The sequence below is a fragment of the Hypomesus transpacificus genome, chromosome 11 (genome assembly GCF_021917145.1).
Source record: "Hypomesus transpacificus isolate Combined female chromosome 11, fHypTra1, whole genome shotgun sequence".
In the NCBI taxonomy this organism is placed as follows: Eukaryota; Metazoa; Chordata; class Actinopteri; order Osmeriformes; family Osmeridae; genus Hypomesus; species Hypomesus transpacificus.
The window spans coordinates 6,028,089-6,046,493 of NC_061070.1; the positions used below are offsets into that span (position 1 = coordinate 6,028,089).

The following is an 18,405-nucleotide window of genomic DNA, read 5'->3' on the forward strand; positions in this document are numbered from 1 at the left end:
GCAAGAGACTTAGGCAAGAGACTTCGAATATTCAAATGCCCCCCAAATAGTCCTTAAGGTCTTGAGTGCACCCGGGCATGATTAACCGTTTTAAGAAGTTTATGTGAACGCAGTCTTCTGATGACTGAATTCAGACTGCTTTGCTTCACTTTCGTTGTTACAGCGCAATGTTCAGAGTTTTTGTTGTGTACAGATATCCATATCAGTGTGTGAGATGTGTACTGAAAGTGGACTGAATTGCGTCACAATTTAGTTTGTATCATCAATAGATAAAACGTCTTCACCGTCGCAGTATGTGTGGATAGTGTAGTCAGGACTCACCCCCTTGGTGTCGATCAGGATGCCAGACCTGGTGGTAGCTGGCATGCTACTGTTGGGGCCTGGGCCTAGCCTGGTTGTAGCTGGTTGCTACAGTTAGGGTGTGGGCGTAGCCTAGTAGCTGTCATGCTACTGCTGGAGCCTTGGTCTAGCCTGGTGGTAGCTGGCATGCTACTGCTGGGGCAATGGTGCAGCCCGATGGCAGTCAGCATGTCACTGCTGGAACCCTGGTGTAGCCCGGTGGCAGCCAGCATGCCACCGCCGGAGCCTTGGTGTAGCCCGGTGGTAGCTGGCACGCCACCGCTGGAGCCTTGGTGTAGCCTGGTGGTAGTTGGCACACCATTGCCGGAGCCTTGGTGTAGCTGGCACTAGGCCTGTCGCTATATTCAATATATTGACTTATCGCACGGTATATGTAAATGAGCGCGATAATTTTTGGTGCTGCGCTATATTGCAACTGATAATTTTTATAATAAACAATTATGATTATATACATTTTTACATTAGAACGTAATGTCACCAACATTTTAGTCTACCGCTGCCTTAGTCTTCTTGTCAGCTTTCTGTGTCAAAAGCGTAGGCAGGACTAGCGTCTCCACACACACAGAGCGGACACCGACAGGTGAAGAGAAGGCGTGAACTCTAACTATAACTGTGTTATAAAGTGTTCTGTTTCGTGACATTTTTTCCGACAGTACAAATATACACGTGACAGCGCCAAATGGCGCACACTCACGGATCGCGTAACTCGCTATATAGCCAAAGAGATACAGTAGGGCTGGGCGATATGGGTAAAAAATTATCGATATAGAGATTTATATTTACATTCAATAACGATAATTAAACGATAGACCACAGATCTGTAGTAGTAGCTAAATAAGTCTCTTCCTCCACTTTTTCCCTACACTCGGCATAAAGTTTAGGCTGAGCGGTGTGAGAGAAATGTTTGCGGCCAGGTTGCACGTACCTGGGGTCAAGTAACTTAAGCTTTTTAAAACTTTGCTTTTTAACAATAGCCTACCTATCAATACCTTGGCGCAAACTCACACTTTCTGCATGTTCCGACGAGTGATTTTGCTTCAGGTGGTAAAAAGAGTTTCTTATATATTAGTATTATAACTGGACCAATACGCTGTTCTTATTGGTCCAGAGACGTTCTAAGAAATCCGCAAAACCGTTGGCAGACCTCTCCAAAAGTCCGCAAACGATTTACGGACCTAGCAAGCGGTTGCCTTGGAGATGTTGACAACATGGCGTATGCTCCAGATTCGTTGTGTTTGATTTGGGATTTTCCTACTTGTTGTTATATTATATTAAAAAAAACAAATATGGACTTTGACAGATCTACCAACACCTTTGTAAGCAGAGATTTGTTAAAACGTTTGTTAACCGAGATCGTAGGTTGAGGTCAACAAGAAGTCCACATTTGCAGTTTGTCGTATTTCCAGACTTGGTAGCCACCTGTTTGTTTACTACACTAATTTGCACCGAACATTGCTCTGCTCTTTGTCGGATTTCAAAAAGCCATACAACTTCCAAATAACTGAAGAAGACTAACCCTTTTTAACAATTTATTCATTGGAAGTTGCTCCCTCGCCATGGCTATCACTGCTACTGTTTTCGGCAATAAGACAAATTTTCTGCGTAAAAAAAATAAATAAAATCTATATGACAAGGTGTTGCCGAAATATCAGGGGTTATTCTCTACAGAAAAGAATCACGTCTTTAAGATAGTCAACAAATGGTCCCCAGTTACTCAGAAAGCGGCTTTGTGTTTTAGAGTTGTGGAAGCGTAGCCTTTCCATCTGGACAATCACAGTCATTTCGTTGAGCCATTTTCGAAAGCAAGGGGGAGTGGGAGATTTCCAGCCCAGGAGAATCCTTTTCTTTGCAGCAACCATACCAAGCATTAGTGCTTGTTGTACCTCATGCGGGTACCTGAGAGTACATTCTCTGAGCACCCGAAGAGCGCCAGCTCTGGGTCAGGGGCAATGTTCAAGTTATAGACCAGACTAAGCCACTTAAATACATCACACCAGAATTTATGCAGTTGAGGACATAACCCCAAAAGATGCGATAAAGAACCCTCTGCACCTCCACACCGATCACACAGTGGAGAAAGAGACGGATAGATTCTATGCAGCTTTAGCTTAGAATAATGCAATCGATGAACAACTTTGAATTGAATCAATTTATATCTAACATTGATAGAGCATTTATGAATTCTAATCAAAGCTTCATTCCAGGTATCGTCAGATACCTCAAGCTCCAGCTCTTTAGACCAGGCTTCTCTGAAATGGTGAGTGGATGTGGAGGTGGAGAACAAGGACACGAAACGAGATATTAGGTGCCTGGAGTCAGGACGAAACAGCATGAGATCGTAGAATGGGCAATTTGTTGGCATGGTTTCAAAGTTTGGAAATACACCTTTAACATAGTGCCTGATCTGAAGATATTGAAAGTGATGAGAATTTGGCAAGTAAAATGTTGTTGCCAACTCATCAAACGAAGCAAAATGTTTGTCAACATATAGGTCCCTGAGGGCGACAAGTCCTCTCTCCAGTCCACAAATACCCGATCTGCCCGGGATGGCAAGAATGAATGGTTATGGCATATAGGAGTGTGTACAGAGGTATTCGGCAGCTTGCAAGCGCTTCTTATCTGATTCAAGATGCTAAGGGAGTTTCTCAAAATAAAGTTGTTACCAATAAGTTTACAAGGAGACTCCTCTGTCTTGGAAAAAAGTAAGGTGCAGAGGGAGGAGCCTTGAACCGCTGTGGCTTTGATTTTTTACCCATAAGGGAGAGCTGTTGGGAGTCTCAACGGGCTGACCCTGCTGCCAGTACATCAAGGCCCAGCATTGGCTGCCCAATAGTAAATCTTGAATGCGGGGAGACCAAACCCCCCCTCCTCTGTGGGCTTTTGCAGGTGTGCTTTAGATATGTGATGCGCCTTGTACCCCCAAATTAAAGGAAAGACAATTGAGTCTAGTTTCTTAAAAAATGCTGAGGTGAGGAAGATTGGCAGGTTCTGGAATAAGTACAGAAACCTGGGAAGAGCCACCATCTTGATTGCATTGATACGCCCCACCATGGACAGTGGCAGAGTTCTCCATTTCTCTATGTTATTTTTTAGCTTCAAGATCATATCAGCAGAGTTAAGTTTACATAAATGCTTAGAGTTACAGGGTATTTTAAGCCCTAGATACGTGAAGTGATCCTTCACTAGTTTAAATGGCAGCGTGTCAAGAAAACGTGGGTCTAAACTGTCTGATAGGGGCATGAACTCACTCTTTCCCCAGTTGATTGTATAGCCAGAGAGTTCGCCAAATGATTTGATGAAGTCCAGCAAAGGGGGAACAGACGTCTCTGGGTCCGAGAGATATAATAATGTATCATCTGCGTAAAGACTCACCCGGCTTTCCATTGCACCTATCTTAATGCCCTTGATGCCATTATGACTCCTGATCCCTATCGCAAGAGACTCCAGGGCCACATCGAAGAGCAGGGGCGTCAGCGGGTCACCCTGCCTGACTCCGCGGTGCAGCTCGAGAGGCCCAGATTTATCACTATTGGTGAGGATGGAGGATTTTGGGCAAAGGTATAACATCTTAACCCAAGTAATGAAGGAGTCCCCGAGTCCAAATCTCCTAAGAGCTTCGAACATGAAAGGCCACTCTATTAAATGCCTTGGCCGCGTCAAGGGCCAAGACAGCTGCTCTGGAATCGCCTGACTGGTTAGCATATATATTATTCAGAAGCCGCCGCACATTGCAAAACGAAAACCTACCTGGGATAAACCCAGTTTGGTCAGGATGTATGATTGAAGAGATGTGCCTTCCTAACCTGTTAGCTAGTAGCTTTGTGACAGACTTCTGGTCAAAGTTGAGGAGCGCAATGGGCCTGTAATTTTCAGGCTCGATGTCTTCCTTGCCTTTTTTTAACAAAAGGCATATATTTGCTTCATACAGAGATGCCGGAAATATTTTCTTCTCAGTGGAGTCCTTGATCATCCTGAGCAAGAGTGGGGCGAGTGTTTTATAAAATACTGTGGGGGATTTTTTTGTGACCTTGTGACCTCAAGAGAGGAGTCAACTAGGACGGGGGTCAGATGAGGAGAGGAAGACTTGTTTATCCCCACACTCAATGGGGAAAGAGGGAGCTGGGAGAGTCACTCTCCCCCTCCCGTTAGAATGTTCTTTCCAGAGAGGAAATCAGGTCAGGATGACCTGATAGGATTGTGCAAGAAGAAACGGATTGTGCAAGAAGAGTCATGGTTTGTGGAAGAATGGCCACGTGAGGGAGGGTATCTGTTGATCTTGAACAAACTGTGTGTGTGTCTGATAATTGCCAACAGATGTGTGTGACGTAGGAAGACTGTATAAAAGTTCTTGTCTATTGAATGCATGGGGGGACTTCCCTGGCTAGGGAGGCTCGGCGTATGAGAGACTTCTCTGGCTAGAGAAGCTCTGCGTATGATTCCAAAATACCTGGCAATAAAGAAAGCCTTTGCAATCAATCTCCTGACTCCAAGCCTGTTAATTCTTGCTACACTAAGAACCACTTTCGAGGCTCCAACAATTGGTGACCACCGACGTGATTCGCTACATCTACATTTGATAAGGTAGGCAATGAAAAAAACCTGTAAAGAACCTAATGAATGCCTAGATACGAATCTTGAACTAAGAGAAAGTGAAAAGGCTTTGGAGAAGGGGAGTGGTTGCAAATGTTTTAATTGCTAGGATGTATGTTTCCCTGAATGTAAGAAAAGATTGAATGTTAAATGTTTCTTGCTAAAAACTTCTCTTCTGTCGTACTATTAAGCTCAGGCAAGGGGGTCTCCGGCGGCCTCTATTCATAACCTGTTAGTTTAGGTACAAACTTGCTATGGACCTCAGTTAAAACGAAATTCGGCAAACTGAGGACATAACTTTTGGGGCTTTTTGAATCTAGCAAAAGGTAAAATTCAAAAAGTCTGGACAAATCGTCAATTAACCAACAAATGGTTAAAGCGTGTGTAATCACAGTAAGATGGTTACGCTTCAAAACAAGGCTGTTGAAAAAGATCAGGTTAGCCAAAGGTGTTAACAATTCGGGGATGGCATCTGCGTGACTAGCGTTTTCAACAGACCTCAAACAAATTATTATTGTAATACCCGTCCTGGCTAAAAAGTTGCACTATTAACAACAAGTGACAGCAAAGTATAGCGGCCGCTATTACTTCAGTCGAAAGTGAGTCAGGACTAGCTATCCGAAAAGATTCATCTTAAGACGCGCTGAAAAAACTTGGGTTAGACGGATATCCGTAGATAATGTATATAATGTATGAAAAGACGTATGTTTTTATGACATTCCAAGAGATGTCAGTCTTGGGAAGTTCTGAAAGTTCCTAAAACAGCTGTGGTAAAAAAGGCTGTTGAAGGAGCAAGAGGAACGAAAAAGACAAAAATCTCAGTTAAAATGCTAAAAAACATATGGAAGATGGAGTCAGGTAAAAACGAAGTGATAAATCTATTGACTGTTTTGATATTGACATGTATAACCCTCAAAAATCAGTGAAAAAAAGGCTGAAAAAATGAGAGATTACGGCTGTTGCGCAATCGTTCCAGACTCGCTTCAGGAAGGCGAGTTGTAAGGGAGGGGGTGAGCAGGGCTGTTCAAAAAAAAAAGGGCGTTGCCCTGAGCAATGTGTGAATATCGTAAATCAGCAATAGAAGGAAATAAGAACTGTTGACATGAATAAAGATGAAAGGAAGCCAGTGAACTGACTTAAGTTATTTGGAGATAACTAACAAGTACTGGACCTGGTAGAATTGTGGACTATGAATGTGCGTGTGCGGCTGAGAAGGTGTGCACACTGTTTTTCAGTCTGGTTAAGAAAAAACGGCCTAATTACCCGTATAAAATTAACAGACAAGCCTAAACTAAGAACATGGCTGATCACGCACAAGAAATGGTAAAGAACGATAAACATGGAAAGGTTTAACATAGATGTTAACAAGGTCATAATCCTGAAGAGTTTCATGTTTGCTTATTAAGGATAGGGGTAAAGTTGTGACATAGGAAGCATTGTGTCTGTGTTGGTTTGCTTGACCCCCACCTTTTTTCATTTGGGACGAGTGTCCTGAGGGGGAGAGGTGGGGGGCGGCCCGGGGCAGAGCAGAGCAGAGCGGGGAAGCAGTGTGAACTGAACAGAATACAATCAAGTAATGATGGCACATCTTTAGACCAACAGAAGAGGGAACATTAGAAACCAAGTGAATGTATATGATTTCAAGAGAAGTCAACAATTTAAACTAGGATAGGAAAATATCTGTGTAAAGTTTGACGAAACTGACCAGAAAGGTTTCAAGGGGTTGAAATGTTTAAAGTAACTGTAAGCGAAAAATCTGAAAGTAAACTTGAAGGAATGCATATACAAGTTGTCTCACATTCTCTTCTCTCTGAATATTACAGACGGAGAGGCGAAAATCTGGCACAAGTACAACAAAAGGGTTTACACAAGCCCTTTCTCAAAGTGTTTATATAGGAAGTAATAAAAAAAGGAACTGTGTTTCTGTTGCGTGTGCAGAGTGATTTTCCCGTTCAACAAAGCCACTGCCACATAAATGCTATGCACAAACACATACATACTATACAGGGGTATAGTCTTGAGAGTTTCTCCAAACTGATTCATATCTCATTATAGTTGGTGTTAGAGAGGACAAGGGTTGGTTTGACTTGTTGAATGATATACCTGTATTTAAGCTTAGATCACCGAGCTGCTGTGCCTAACAACTACCACCCCATGGCAGAGAGAGCAATGATGCAGGAGGGAAGAGCAACCCCTGACCAGACTCTCTCTACAGCGCCCCATGTGTTCCAGATGAGTACTAACGCTGTCCCACCCAGAAGGACTTTGGTTGAGAGGGGGGCAGAGGCAATGCCAATTCCAACAGGGGCAGGTAATGAAATGCTGGACACTGTTTTGACCCACGAACAACTTTTAGCAACATACTTCTACGTAAGATGTCTGCTGGATGAAGCCGAGCAGCGTGCCAAGGCTGGCAGGGTCCCAAGACCACATGATGACATCACTGAGGTCCAAGCTGAGTTCCAGTCTGCAGAAGTGAGCCTTCAGGTACAGGGAGTGGGAAGTACATCAATTGACTCTCTTAACAGGCGTCCTATGTCCACTGGAGAGACCCTCCATGAGCAGCCAAACAAGCTCCCAGAGGGGGGTGTCGACACAAGGGTGTATCTACTGACTGAAAAAGGACTGAAGGATCTCGTGAGAGAAGTTGGAAAAGGAGCTCGCAAAGAATGCAAGAAAGGAAAACAATCTTCGACCATCCCCCTTCCAACTGCCTCATGCGATCCACCTACTGGCCAGGAAGATTGGCCGCCCCCTTACGAGTGGGGGAATGGAGGTCAAAGGGTAATGACAGAGGCCAGGCTGTCCCGAGGAAACCCCACCCTGCAACAAGGTAAAAAAGTACGGTTTTGCTGGGGATGTGGAGAAAGTGGACATTATAAGCAGTCCTGCCCCGGCCAAAGACAGAATGACACCCCAGTCAGAGTTCCAGTGACGGAGGGCAGTGGGCAGCCACCTAGAGCAAGTTACGTATGGGCACAGCCACAAGCGGAGTTAATGCCGCCGCCATGCTGCCAAAGGGCTCTAACACATCTGAGACGGCACACCATACATGATAATGCAAAACCAGGTAGAGACACACAAAACACACACAGGTTTTGTTGAATGATGGGGAAATACTTGCATAGGCAATAAATAACATTGTTGATTGGTTATGCTCTAAATAAGTGAAATGCCTGCATCCACCACTGTAAATTCAGCTAAACACTATTTTTCCTGCTGCATGGGCCTAAGCCATGATTGTGAAGTTAAGAACCAATTTGAAACTTAGCCATTGGAAGGACTGAACTGACCCTGTCGGTAGACGAATGTTGTTTCAGGAACCCAGTGGTGTGAATGATTTGCTGTGGTGGACAGGACTAAAACAGGTACAGTTATTAAAGTTTGATTAAACATCCCCAAACTCTGCTTGAAATTAGGAGATTTAAAGAAGAGGTAAAAATATTATGAAATATGTGAAGGAATATGAAGAATTTGGGTTGTCACTGACTAACATATTTTTTCTATCCCTTAGGAATCGCATAGATATGAACTATGCGATGGGGGGAAGGGGGGATAGGAAAAATTTGGACTATGGTCTCAGAGACAGAGGCAATTTTAAATTGATAATTTAGTTGATAAACAAGTAAAGCACACCCTAAGTAGTAACATTTATAATTTTGATAGTCTAACCTTAGACTATGGTGAAGTTTTTGTTAAAGATGTTTTGTAGGAAGTTAGGGGAGGAGAAGGAGGAGAGAACGAGCCTCGGAGAAACCAATCAGTATCCAGCCTGGTGGTCGAGTCTCCAGTAAAGGCGACCGGGGGAAAAGTCAACACCCCCATGTAGAGACACTGCCTGAACACAGGGTCACGAGCAACGATGACCACAAAACTGTTTGAAGGGTCAACCATGTGGTCCATCTGGAAGCACCGTTATAAATCCCACATCAAACTTGGTCACACTTATAACAACTATTGACTCTGATTTCCCTGATACAGTACAGGACAGTGCTGTCCTAAAGGCAAAGCACACGAATGACATTGGTTAACTCTCAGCCTCCGACTGGGCCTGAGACTGAGGATTGAGAGCTTCCTGCTCGTGCCTCAGAAGTCAAGGTTGTGCTTAAGACCAAGGACCAAATCCAGGGCTCGAAGTTACCAAGCCACCCTGGACAACGGCGAACAGTCACTCAACCCCTGGTCCCTGTTGAGGGATCAGAAAATTAAACTCAGCCACCGAATAACAACAATCCCTTCCTGGTTGCGTTCCAACTGGGAAGAAGGGGGGTGAGTGAAACAGGGACACATGAGGTGGATGCAACAGCAATATTGTCATTTGAAATGTGAAACTAAAGTAGTTGTTGACAAATGCCTAGGTGGTTTAGGTTGATAGAACCAGGGTTTATTGATGACATTAACGATGTTTGTTGGCTCTGAGTTAACACCTCCCAGAGTCCACTGCCCATGCATGGAGAACAACTGGCGAGTAGCAGAGGAAAATAGGGTTTGGTGATGTATGCCTACATCCACATTGTTTCTGATGGAGTTTCACAAAAGCTATGACTAAACTAAACATCCTAAGCTTGAAGCTGTTATGACTGTATATCCATCTCTCTGTCCCGGTTTCTATAAAACTCACCTCCATTATGATGACAGAGTCAATAAGACTCTCCCCTGAACACAGAAGTATCCTGTTCCTGGACTGTATCTAATTCCAGGAGAAGGTAAAACCAGATCCAGATCCAGGGGTCCAGCCAGGGAAGGTTCACCAAAGAGGGCCAGCACCAGAGACCATCGACCTCCAACAGCCCCACTCGTGCAGCCGCTAAAAGACGTGCAGCTGAGCGAGCAGGGGACGATCCTGGCAGACCCCATAGACCCCACACCCACACTGCCCCTTCCCAAGCAAACTGCTCGGTGAGGGAGAGGTAAGTGGGCTGACATGAGATGTTTTAGGAGAAGGGGGGAGCAAAGCAGAGTTCATTGCAGTATGAATAGCACATGCCGTCACCCAGGTGATCCACTTCAAACTAAACCAAACCACAGAAAACCTCGAGGAGGCTCCTCGCAAGAGGCGGGCTTTCAAGTCTGATGTAACAATCGATGCCATAGGTCAGCCAAGGGGGGTGCCCAATGATTTTAAAGCGAGAAATGAGGTGGCGTCAGGGTTCGAGTCCATCTTACCCTGGATAACGGTAAATAAGAACACTGAATGGATTAATTACCTGTACTATAACCAGCAGCGCTTCATTAACTATACAGACGAGGCTCTCACCGCCCTGGGCCAGCAGCTGTCGGCAACATCAGCAATGACCTGGCAGAATCGACAGGTATTGGACTGGCTGCTGGCGGAGCGTGGGGGGGTTTGCACTCTGATTGGTCAGGTATGTTGCACATTCATACCGAACAACACTGCCCCTACAGGAAGATTTGCACAAGCTATGACTGACTTAAAGGCACTGAGACAGGAGGTGAAGGATAATGCTGGACACAAAACTGAATGGTTTGAGATGATGAGAGAGAGCTTGGGGGATTGGGGATTTAGCTGGGTGAGGATAGGGATAGCGGTGCTGCTGACCTTATTGGCCATTGTATTGATTCTCTGCTGTTGCATACCCATTTTCCGGTCTCATGTCAAAACCCACTATGCCTGCCCCATTGTAGCTAAGATGCAGGAGTCGGATGACTCACATGTTTTTTCTCTGTTTAAGAACAGGCTTTCTGCCCCGGACTTGTACCCTGCCCCGGGGGGGAGCAAGGAAGGTCAGGGAGCGGAGGGTCAAAGTGGCTGAATGATGTCCCAAACCAGGCCACTCCGGGCGATGACAAATCAATCGAGCCGCTTCGAGGGCGTGGAACATCGCTCAATGAGTATACCAAGCACATAATTTTGTTTGTTTTATGAGTTTAATTTTTGTTTTATTATGTATAATTGAGTGATGTATATGTGACTCAGTGATTTGTGCATTAATCAGTGTAGGTTTGTGGAGGACTGCCCTCCCAAACCCATTTCTGTTGAATCATCCATGGTTTCTCCCCCCTTAAAGAACGTGGCCTAACAAGCCGGGGGGAGTTTTACTCCAGGATCTGATGATACAGAGGAACAAAGGCAATTCTGAACAGATATTTGAGTACTGCATATGTTGTTGTAAACTTTATGTGTGGACTTGATGTTTGATCATATACCATCGTGTTTTTGTGAAACTGTGTTTGAGGTTCAGGGGGTACTTATCTAGCCAAAGGAAGGTTATATACTCACACATATTGCAGGCTTACAACCATATGAGTAGACTGAGCCAAGGTTTCCTTCAGACTGGGGACCTTGTTTACACAACATGAATCTGGACAGCTTCATTACAGACAAACACTAGCTTACTATTCTACCATATACTCACCTATTAGTCAAAATTAAAGGAAATTGGTTCTGAGAGGTTTTTTTTTTTCAATGTTTAAATGTTTTACGGGCTACACAAAAAAGATAGATTATTGGCGAAGTGGTGTGGACAGGGATGTCCACAAAGGGGGGTATGTGGGGGATTTTTTTGTGACCTTGTGACCTCAAGAGAGGAGTCAACTAGGACGGGGGTCAGATGAGGAGAAGAAGACTTGTTTATCCCCACACTCAATGGGGAAAGAGGGAGCTGGGAGAGTCACACTCCCCCTCCCGTTTCAAGGGGTTGAAATGTTTAAAGTAACTGTAAGCGAAAAATCTGAAAGTAAACTTGAAGGAATGCATATACAAGTTGTCTCACATTCTCTTCTCTCTGAATATTACAGACGGAGAGGCGAAAATCTGGCACAAGTACAACAAAAGGGTTTACACAAGCCCTTTCTCAAAGTGTTTATATAGGAAGTAATAAAAAAAGGAACTGTGTTTCTGTTGCGTGTGCAGAGTGATTTTCCCGTTCAACAAAGCCACTGCCACATAAATGCTATGCACAAACACATACATACTATACAGGGGTATAGTCTTGAGAGTTTCTCCAAACTGATTCATATCTCATTATAGTTGGTGTTAGAGAGGACAAGGGTTGGTTTGACTTGTTGAATGATATACCTGTATTTAAGCTTAGATCACCGAGCTGCTGTGCCTAACAACTACCACCCCATGGCAGAGAGAGCAATGATGCAGGAGGGAAGAGCAACCCCTGACCAGACTCTCTCTACAGCGCCCCATGTGTTCCAGATGAGTACTAACGCTGTCCCACCCAGAAGGACTTTGGTTGAGAGGGGGGCAGAGGCAATGCCAATTCCAACAGGGGCAGGTAATGAAATGCTGGACACTGTTTTGACCCACGAACAACTTTTAGCAACATACTTCTACGTAAGATGTCTGCTGGATGAAGCCGAGCAGCGTGCCAAGGCTGGCAGGGTCCCAAGACCACATGATGACATCACTGAGGTCCAAGCTGAGTTCCAGTCTGCAGAAGTGAGCCTTCAGGTACAGGGAGTGGGAAGTACATCAATTGACTCTCTTAACAGGCGTCCTATGTCCACTGGAGAGACCCTCCATGAGCAGCCAAACAAGCTCCCAGAGGGGGGTGTCGACACAAGGGTGTATCTACTGACTGAAAAAGGACTGAAGGATCTCGTGAGAGAAGTTGGAAAAGGAGCTCGCAAAGAATGCAAGAAAGGAAAACAATCTTCGACCATCCCCCTTCCAACTGCCTCATGCGATCCACCTACTGGCCAGGAAGATTGGCCGCCCCCTTACGAGTGGGGGAATGGAGGTCAAAGGGTAATGACAGAGGCCAGGCTGTCCCGAGGAAACCCCACCCTGCAACAAGGTAAAAAAGTACGGTTTTGCTGGGGATGTGGAGAAAGTGGACATTATAAGCAGTCCTGCCCCGGCCAAAGACAGAATGACACCCCAGTCAGAGTTCCAGTGACGGAGGGCAGTGGGCAGCCACCTAGAGCAAGTTACGTATGGGCACAGCCACAAGCGGAGTTAATGCCGCCGCCATGCTGCCAAAGGGCTCTAACACATCTGAGACGGCACACCATACATGATAATGCAAAACCAGGTAGAGACACACAAAACACACACAGGTTTTGTTGAATGATGGGGAAATACTTGCATAGGCAATAAATAACATTGTTGATTGGTTATGCTCTAAATAAGTGAAATGCCTGCATCCACCACTGTAAATTCAGCTAAACACTATTTTTCCTGCTGCATGGGCCTAAGCCATGATTGTGAAGTTAAGAACCAATTTGAAACTTAGCCATTGGAAGGACTGAACTGACCCTGTCGGTAGACGAATGTTGTTTCAGGAACCCAGTGGTGTGAATGATTTGCTGTGGTGGACAGGACTAAAACAGGTACAGTTATTAAAGTTTGATTAAACATCCCCAAACTCTGCTTGAAATTAGGAGATTTAAAGAAGAGGTAAAAATATTATGAAATATGTGAAGGAATATGAAGAATTTGGGTTGTCACTGACTAACATATTTTTTCTATCCCTTAGGAATCGCATAGATATGAACTATGCGATGGGGGGAAGGGGGGATAGGAAAAATTTGGACTATGGTCTCAGAGACAGAGGCAATTTTAAATTGATAATTTAGTTGATAAACAAGTAAAGCACACCCTAAGTAGTAACATTTATAATTTTGATAGTCTAACCTTAGACTATGGTGAAGTTTTTGTTAAAGATGTTTTGTAGGAAGTTAGGGGAGGAGAAGGAGGAGAGAACGAGCCTCGGAGAAACCAATCAGTATCCAGCCTGGTGGTCGAGTCTCCAGTAAAGGCGACCGGGGGAAAAGTCAACACCCCCATGTAGAGACACTGCCTGAACACAGGGTCACGAGCAACGATGACCACAAAACTGTTTGAAGGGTCAACCATGTGGTCCATCTGGAAGCACCGTTATAAATCCCACATCAAACTTGGTCACACTTATAACAACTATTGACTCTGATTTCCCTGATACAGTACAGGACAGTGCTGTCCTAAAGGCAAAGCACACGAATGACATTGGTTAACTCTCAGCCTCCGACTGGGCCTGAGACTGAGGATTGAGAGCTTCCTGCTCATGCCTCAGAAGTCAAGGTTGTGCTTAAGACCAAGGACCAAATCCAGGGCTCGAAGTTACCAAGCCACCCTGGACAACGGCGAACAGTCACTCAACCCCTGGTCCCTGTTGAGGGATCAGAAAATTAAACTCAGCCACCGAATAACAACAATCCCTTCCTGGTTGCGTTCCAACTGGGAAGAAGGGGGGTGAGTGAAACAGGGACACATGAGGTGGATGCAACAGCAATATTGTCATTTGAAATGTGAAACTAAAGTAGTTGTTGACAAATGCCTAGGTGGTTTAGGTTGATAGAACCAGGGTTTATTGATGACATTAACGATGTTTGTTGGCTCTGAGTTAACACCTCCCAGAGTCCACTGCCCATGCATGGAGAACAACTGGCGAGTAGCAGAGGAAAATAGGGTTTGGTGATGTATGCCTACATCCACATTGTTTCTGATGGAGTTTCACAAAAGCTATGACTAAACTAAACATCCTAAGCTTGAAGCTGTTATGACTGTATATCCATCTCTCTGTCCCGGTTTCTATAAAACTCACCTCCATTATGATGACAGAGTCAATAAGACTCTCCCCTGAACACAGAAGTATCCTGTTCCTGGACTGTATCTAATTCCAGGAGAAGGTAAAACCAGATCCAGATCCAGGGGTCCAGCCAGGGAAGGTTCACCAAAGAGGGCCAGCACCAGAGACCATCGACCTCCAACAGCCCCACTCGTGCAGCCGCTAAAAGACGTGCAGCTGAGCGAGCAGGGGACGATCCTGGCAGACCCCATAGACCCCACACCCACACTGCCCCTTCCCAAGCAAACTGCTCGGTGAGGGAGAGGTAAGTGGGCTGACATGAGATGTTTTAGGAGAAGGGGGGAGCAAAGCAGAGTTCATTGCAGTATGAATAGCACATGCCGTCACCCAGGTGATCCACTTCAAACTAAACCAAACCACAGAAAACCTCGAGGAGGCTCCTCGCAAGAGGCGGGCTTTCAAGTCTGATGTAACAATCGATGCCATAGGTCAGCCAAGGGGGGTGCCCAATGATTTTAAAGCGAGAAATGAGGTGGCGTCAGGGTTCGAGTCCATCTTACCCTGGATAACGGTAAATAAGAACACTGAATGGATTAATTACCTGTACTATAACCAGCAGCGCTTCATTAACTATACAGACGAGGCTCTCACCGCCCTGGGCCAGCAGCTGTCGGCAACATCAGCAATGACCTGGCAGAATCGACAGGTATTGGACTGGCTGCTGGCGGAGCGTGGGGGGGGTTTGCACTCTGATTGGTCAGGTATGTTGCACATTCATACCGAACAACACTGCCCCTACAGGAAGATTTGCACAAGCTATGACTGACTTAAAGGCACTGAGACAGGAGGTGAAGGATAATGCTGGACACAAAACTGAATGGTTTGAGATGATGAGAGAGAGCTTGGGGGATTGGGGATTTAGCTGGGTGAGGATAGGGATAGCGGTGCTGCTGACCTTATTGGCCATTGTATTGATTCTCTGCTGTTGCATACCCATTTTCCGGTCTCATGTCAAAACCCACTATGCCTGCCCCATTGTAGCTAAGATGCAGGAGTCGGATGACTCACATGTTTTTTCTCTGTTTAAGAACAGGCTTTCTGCCCCGGACTTGTACCCTGCCCCGGGGGGGAGCAAGGAAGGTCAGGGAGCGGAGGGTCAAAGTGGCTGAATGATGTCCCAAACCAGGCCACTCCGGGCGATGACAAATCAATCGAGCCGCTTCGAGGCCGTGGAACATCGCTCAATGAGTATACCAAGCACATAATTTTGTTTGTTTTATGAGTTTAATTTTTGTTTTATTATGTATAATTGAGTGATGTATATGTGACTCAGTGATTTGTGCATTAATCAGTGTAGGTTTGTGGAGGACTGCCCTCCCAAACCCATTTCTGTTGAATCATCCATGGTTTCTCCCCCCTTAAAGAACGTGGCCTAACAAGCCGGGGGGAGTTTTACTCCAGGATCTGATGATACAGAGGAACAAAGGCAATTCTGAACAGATATTTGAGTACTGCATATGTTGTTGTAAACTTTATGTGTGGACTTGATGTTTGATCATATACCATCGTGTTTTTGTGAAACTGTGTTTGAGGTTCAGGGGGTACTTATCTAGCCAAAGGAAGGTTATATACTCACACATATTGCAGGCTTACAACCATATGAGTAGACTGAGCCAAGGTTTCCTTCAGACTGGGGACCTTGTTTACACAACATGAATCTGGACAGCTTCATTACAGACAAACACTAGCTTACTATTCTACCATATACTCACCTATTAGTCAAAATTAAAGGAAATTGGTTCTGAGAGGTTTTTTTTTTTCAATGTTTAAATGTTTTACGGGCTACACAAAAAAGATAGATTATTGGCGAAGTGGTGTGGACAGGGATGTCCACAAAGGGGGGTATGTGGGGGATTTTTTTGTGACCTTGTGACCTCAAGAGAGGAGTCAACTAGGACGGGGGTCAGATGAGGAGAAGAAGACTTGTTTATCCCCACACTCAATGGGGAAAGAGGGAGCTGGGAGAGTCACACTCCCCCTCCCGTTTCAAGGGGTTGAAATGTTTAAAGTAACTGTAAGCGAAAAATCTGAAAGTAAACTTGAAGGAATGCATATACAAGTTGTCTCACATTCTCTTCTCTCTGAATATTACAGATGGAGAGGCGAAAATCTGGCACAAGTACAACAAAAGGGTTTACACAAGCCCTTTCTCAAAGTGTTTATATAGGAAGTAATAAAAAAAGGAACTGTGTTTCTGTTGCGTGTGCAGAGTGATTTTCCCGTTCAACAAAGCCACTGCCACATAAATGCTATGCACAAACACATACATACTATACAGGGGTATAGTCTTGAGAGTTTCTCCAAACTGATTCATATCTCATTATAGTTGGTGTTAGAGAGGACAAGGGTTGGTTTGACTTGTTGAATGATATACCTGTATTTAAGCTTAGATCACCGAGCTGCTGTGCCTAACAACTACCACCCCATGGCAGAGAGAGCAATGATGCAGGAGGGAAGAGCAACCCCTGACCAGACTCTCTCTACAGCGCCCCATGTGTTCCAGATGAGTACTAACGCTGTCCCACCCAGAAGGACTTTGGTTGAGAGGGGGGCAGAGGCAATGCCAATTCCAACAGGGGCAGGTAATGAAATGCTGGACACTGTTTTGACCCACGAACAACTTTTAGCAACATACTTCTACGTAAGATGTCTGCTGGATGAAGCCGAGCAGCGTGCCAAGGCTGGCAGGGTCCCAAGACCACATGATGACATCACTGAGGTCCAAGCTGAGTTCCAGTCTGCAGAAGTGAGCCTTCAGGTACAGGGAGTGGGAAGTACATCAATTGACTCTCTTAACAGGCGTCCTATGTCCACTGGAGAGACCCTCCATGAGCAGCCAAACAAGCTCCCAGAGGGGGGTGTCGACACAAGGGTGTATCTACTGACTGAAAAAGGACTGAAGGATCTCGTGAGAGAAGTTGGAAAAGGAGCTCGCAAAGAATGCAAGAAAGGAAAACAATCTTCGACCATCCCCCTTCCAACTGCCTCATGCGATCCACCTACTGGCCAGGAAGATTGGCCGCCCCCTTACGAGTGGGGGAATGGAGGTCAAAGGGTAATGACAGAGGCCAGGCTGTCCCGAGGAAACCCCACCCTGCAACAAGGTAAAAAAGTACGGTTTTGCTGGGGATGTGGAGAAAGTGGACATTATAAGCAGTCCTGCCCCGGCCAAAGACAGAATGACACCCCAGTCAGAGTTCCAGTGACGGAGGGCAGTGGGCAGCCACCTAGAGCAAGTTACGTATGGGCACAGCCACAAGCGGAGTTAATGCCGCCGCCATGCTGCCAAAGGGCTCTAACACATCTGAGACGGCACACCATACATGATAATGCAAAACCAGGTAGAGACACACAAAACACACACAGGTTTTGTTGAATGATGGGGAAATACTTGCATAGGCAATAAATAACATTGTTGATTGGTTATGCTCTAAATAAGTGAAATGCCTGCATCCACCACTGTAAATTCAGCTAAACACTATTTTTCCTGCTGCATGGGCCTAAGCCATGATTGTGAAGTTAAGAACCAATTTGAAACTTAGCCATTGGAAGGACTGAACTGACCCTGTCGGTAGACGAATGTTGTTTCAGGAACCCAGTGGTGTGAATGATTTGCTGTGGTGGACAGGACTAAAACAGGTACAGTTATTAAAGTTTGATTAAACATCCCCAAACTCTGCTTGAAATTAGGAGATTTAAAGAAGAGGTAAAAATATTATGAAATATGTGAAGGAATATGAAGAATTTGGGTTGTCACTGACTAACATATTTTTTCTATCCCTTAGGAATCGCATAGATATGAACTATGCGATGGGGGGAAGGGGGGATAGGAAAAATTTGGACTATGGTCTCA

General features: G+C 45.1%; 4 protein-coding genes across 9 annotated transcripts in view; 3 read left to right on the forward strand and 1 right to left on the reverse strand.

The window, feature by feature from the left end:
- The window catches only part of rps6ka2 (ribosomal protein S6 kinase, polypeptide 2), a 176,113-nt gene that overhangs the window by 22,589 nt on the left and 135,119 nt on the right, over positions 1–18,405 (reverse strand). The window lies entirely within an intron of this gene.
- Positions 6,576–8,432, forward strand: LOC124474082. The gene is made up of 2 exons (XM_047029955.1): positions 6,576–8,020; positions 8,255–8,432. The coding sequence occupies exons 1-2, from the start codon at positions 7,045–7,047 to the stop codon at positions 8,284–8,286; spliced, it is 1,008 nt and encodes a 335-aa protein (XP_046885911.1). The 5' UTR covers positions 6,576–7,044; the 3' UTR covers positions 8,287–8,432.
- LOC124474081 lies at positions 10,791–13,368 on the forward strand. Its single transcript, XM_047029954.1, has 2 exons — positions 10,791–12,956; positions 13,191–13,368. The coding sequence occupies exons 1-2, from the start codon at positions 11,981–11,983 to the stop codon at positions 13,220–13,222; spliced, it is 1,008 nt and encodes a 335-aa protein (XP_046885910.1). The 5' UTR covers positions 10,791–11,980; the 3' UTR covers positions 13,223–13,368.
- On the forward strand, positions 15,178–18,305 carry LOC124474080. Its single transcript, XM_047029953.1, has 2 exons — positions 15,178–17,893; positions 18,128–18,305. Exons 1-2 carry the CDS (start codon positions 16,918–16,920, stop codon positions 18,157–18,159), a joined length of 1,008 nt encoding a protein of 335 aa, XP_046885909.1. The 5' UTR covers positions 15,178–16,917; the 3' UTR covers positions 18,160–18,305.

What these genes read in the sequence shown, in the direction of transcription:
- LOC124474082 (XM_047029955.1), top strand. Translation starts at nt 7,045, where the DNA reads ATGATATACCTGTATTTAAGCTTAGATCACCGAGCTGCTGTGCCTAAC. An exon ending in ACATGATAATGCAAAACCAG is followed by an intron (nt 8,021 to 8,254) that starts GTAGAGACACAC and finishes CCCTGTCGGTAG; the next exon opens with ACGAATGTTGTTTCAGGAAC.
- LOC124474081 (XM_047029954.1), top strand. Translation starts at nt 11,981, where the DNA reads ATGATATACCTGTATTTAAGCTTAGATCACCGAGCTGCTGTGCCTAAC. An exon ending in ACATGATAATGCAAAACCAG is followed by an intron (nt 12,957 to 13,190) that starts GTAGAGACACAC and finishes CCCTGTCGGTAG; the next exon opens with ACGAATGTTGTTTCAGGAAC.
- LOC124474080 (XM_047029953.1), top strand. Translation starts at nt 16,918, where the DNA reads ATGATATACCTGTATTTAAGCTTAGATCACCGAGCTGCTGTGCCTAAC. An exon ending in ACATGATAATGCAAAACCAG is followed by an intron (nt 17,894 to 18,127) that starts GTAGAGACACAC and finishes CCCTGTCGGTAG; the next exon opens with ACGAATGTTGTTTCAGGAAC.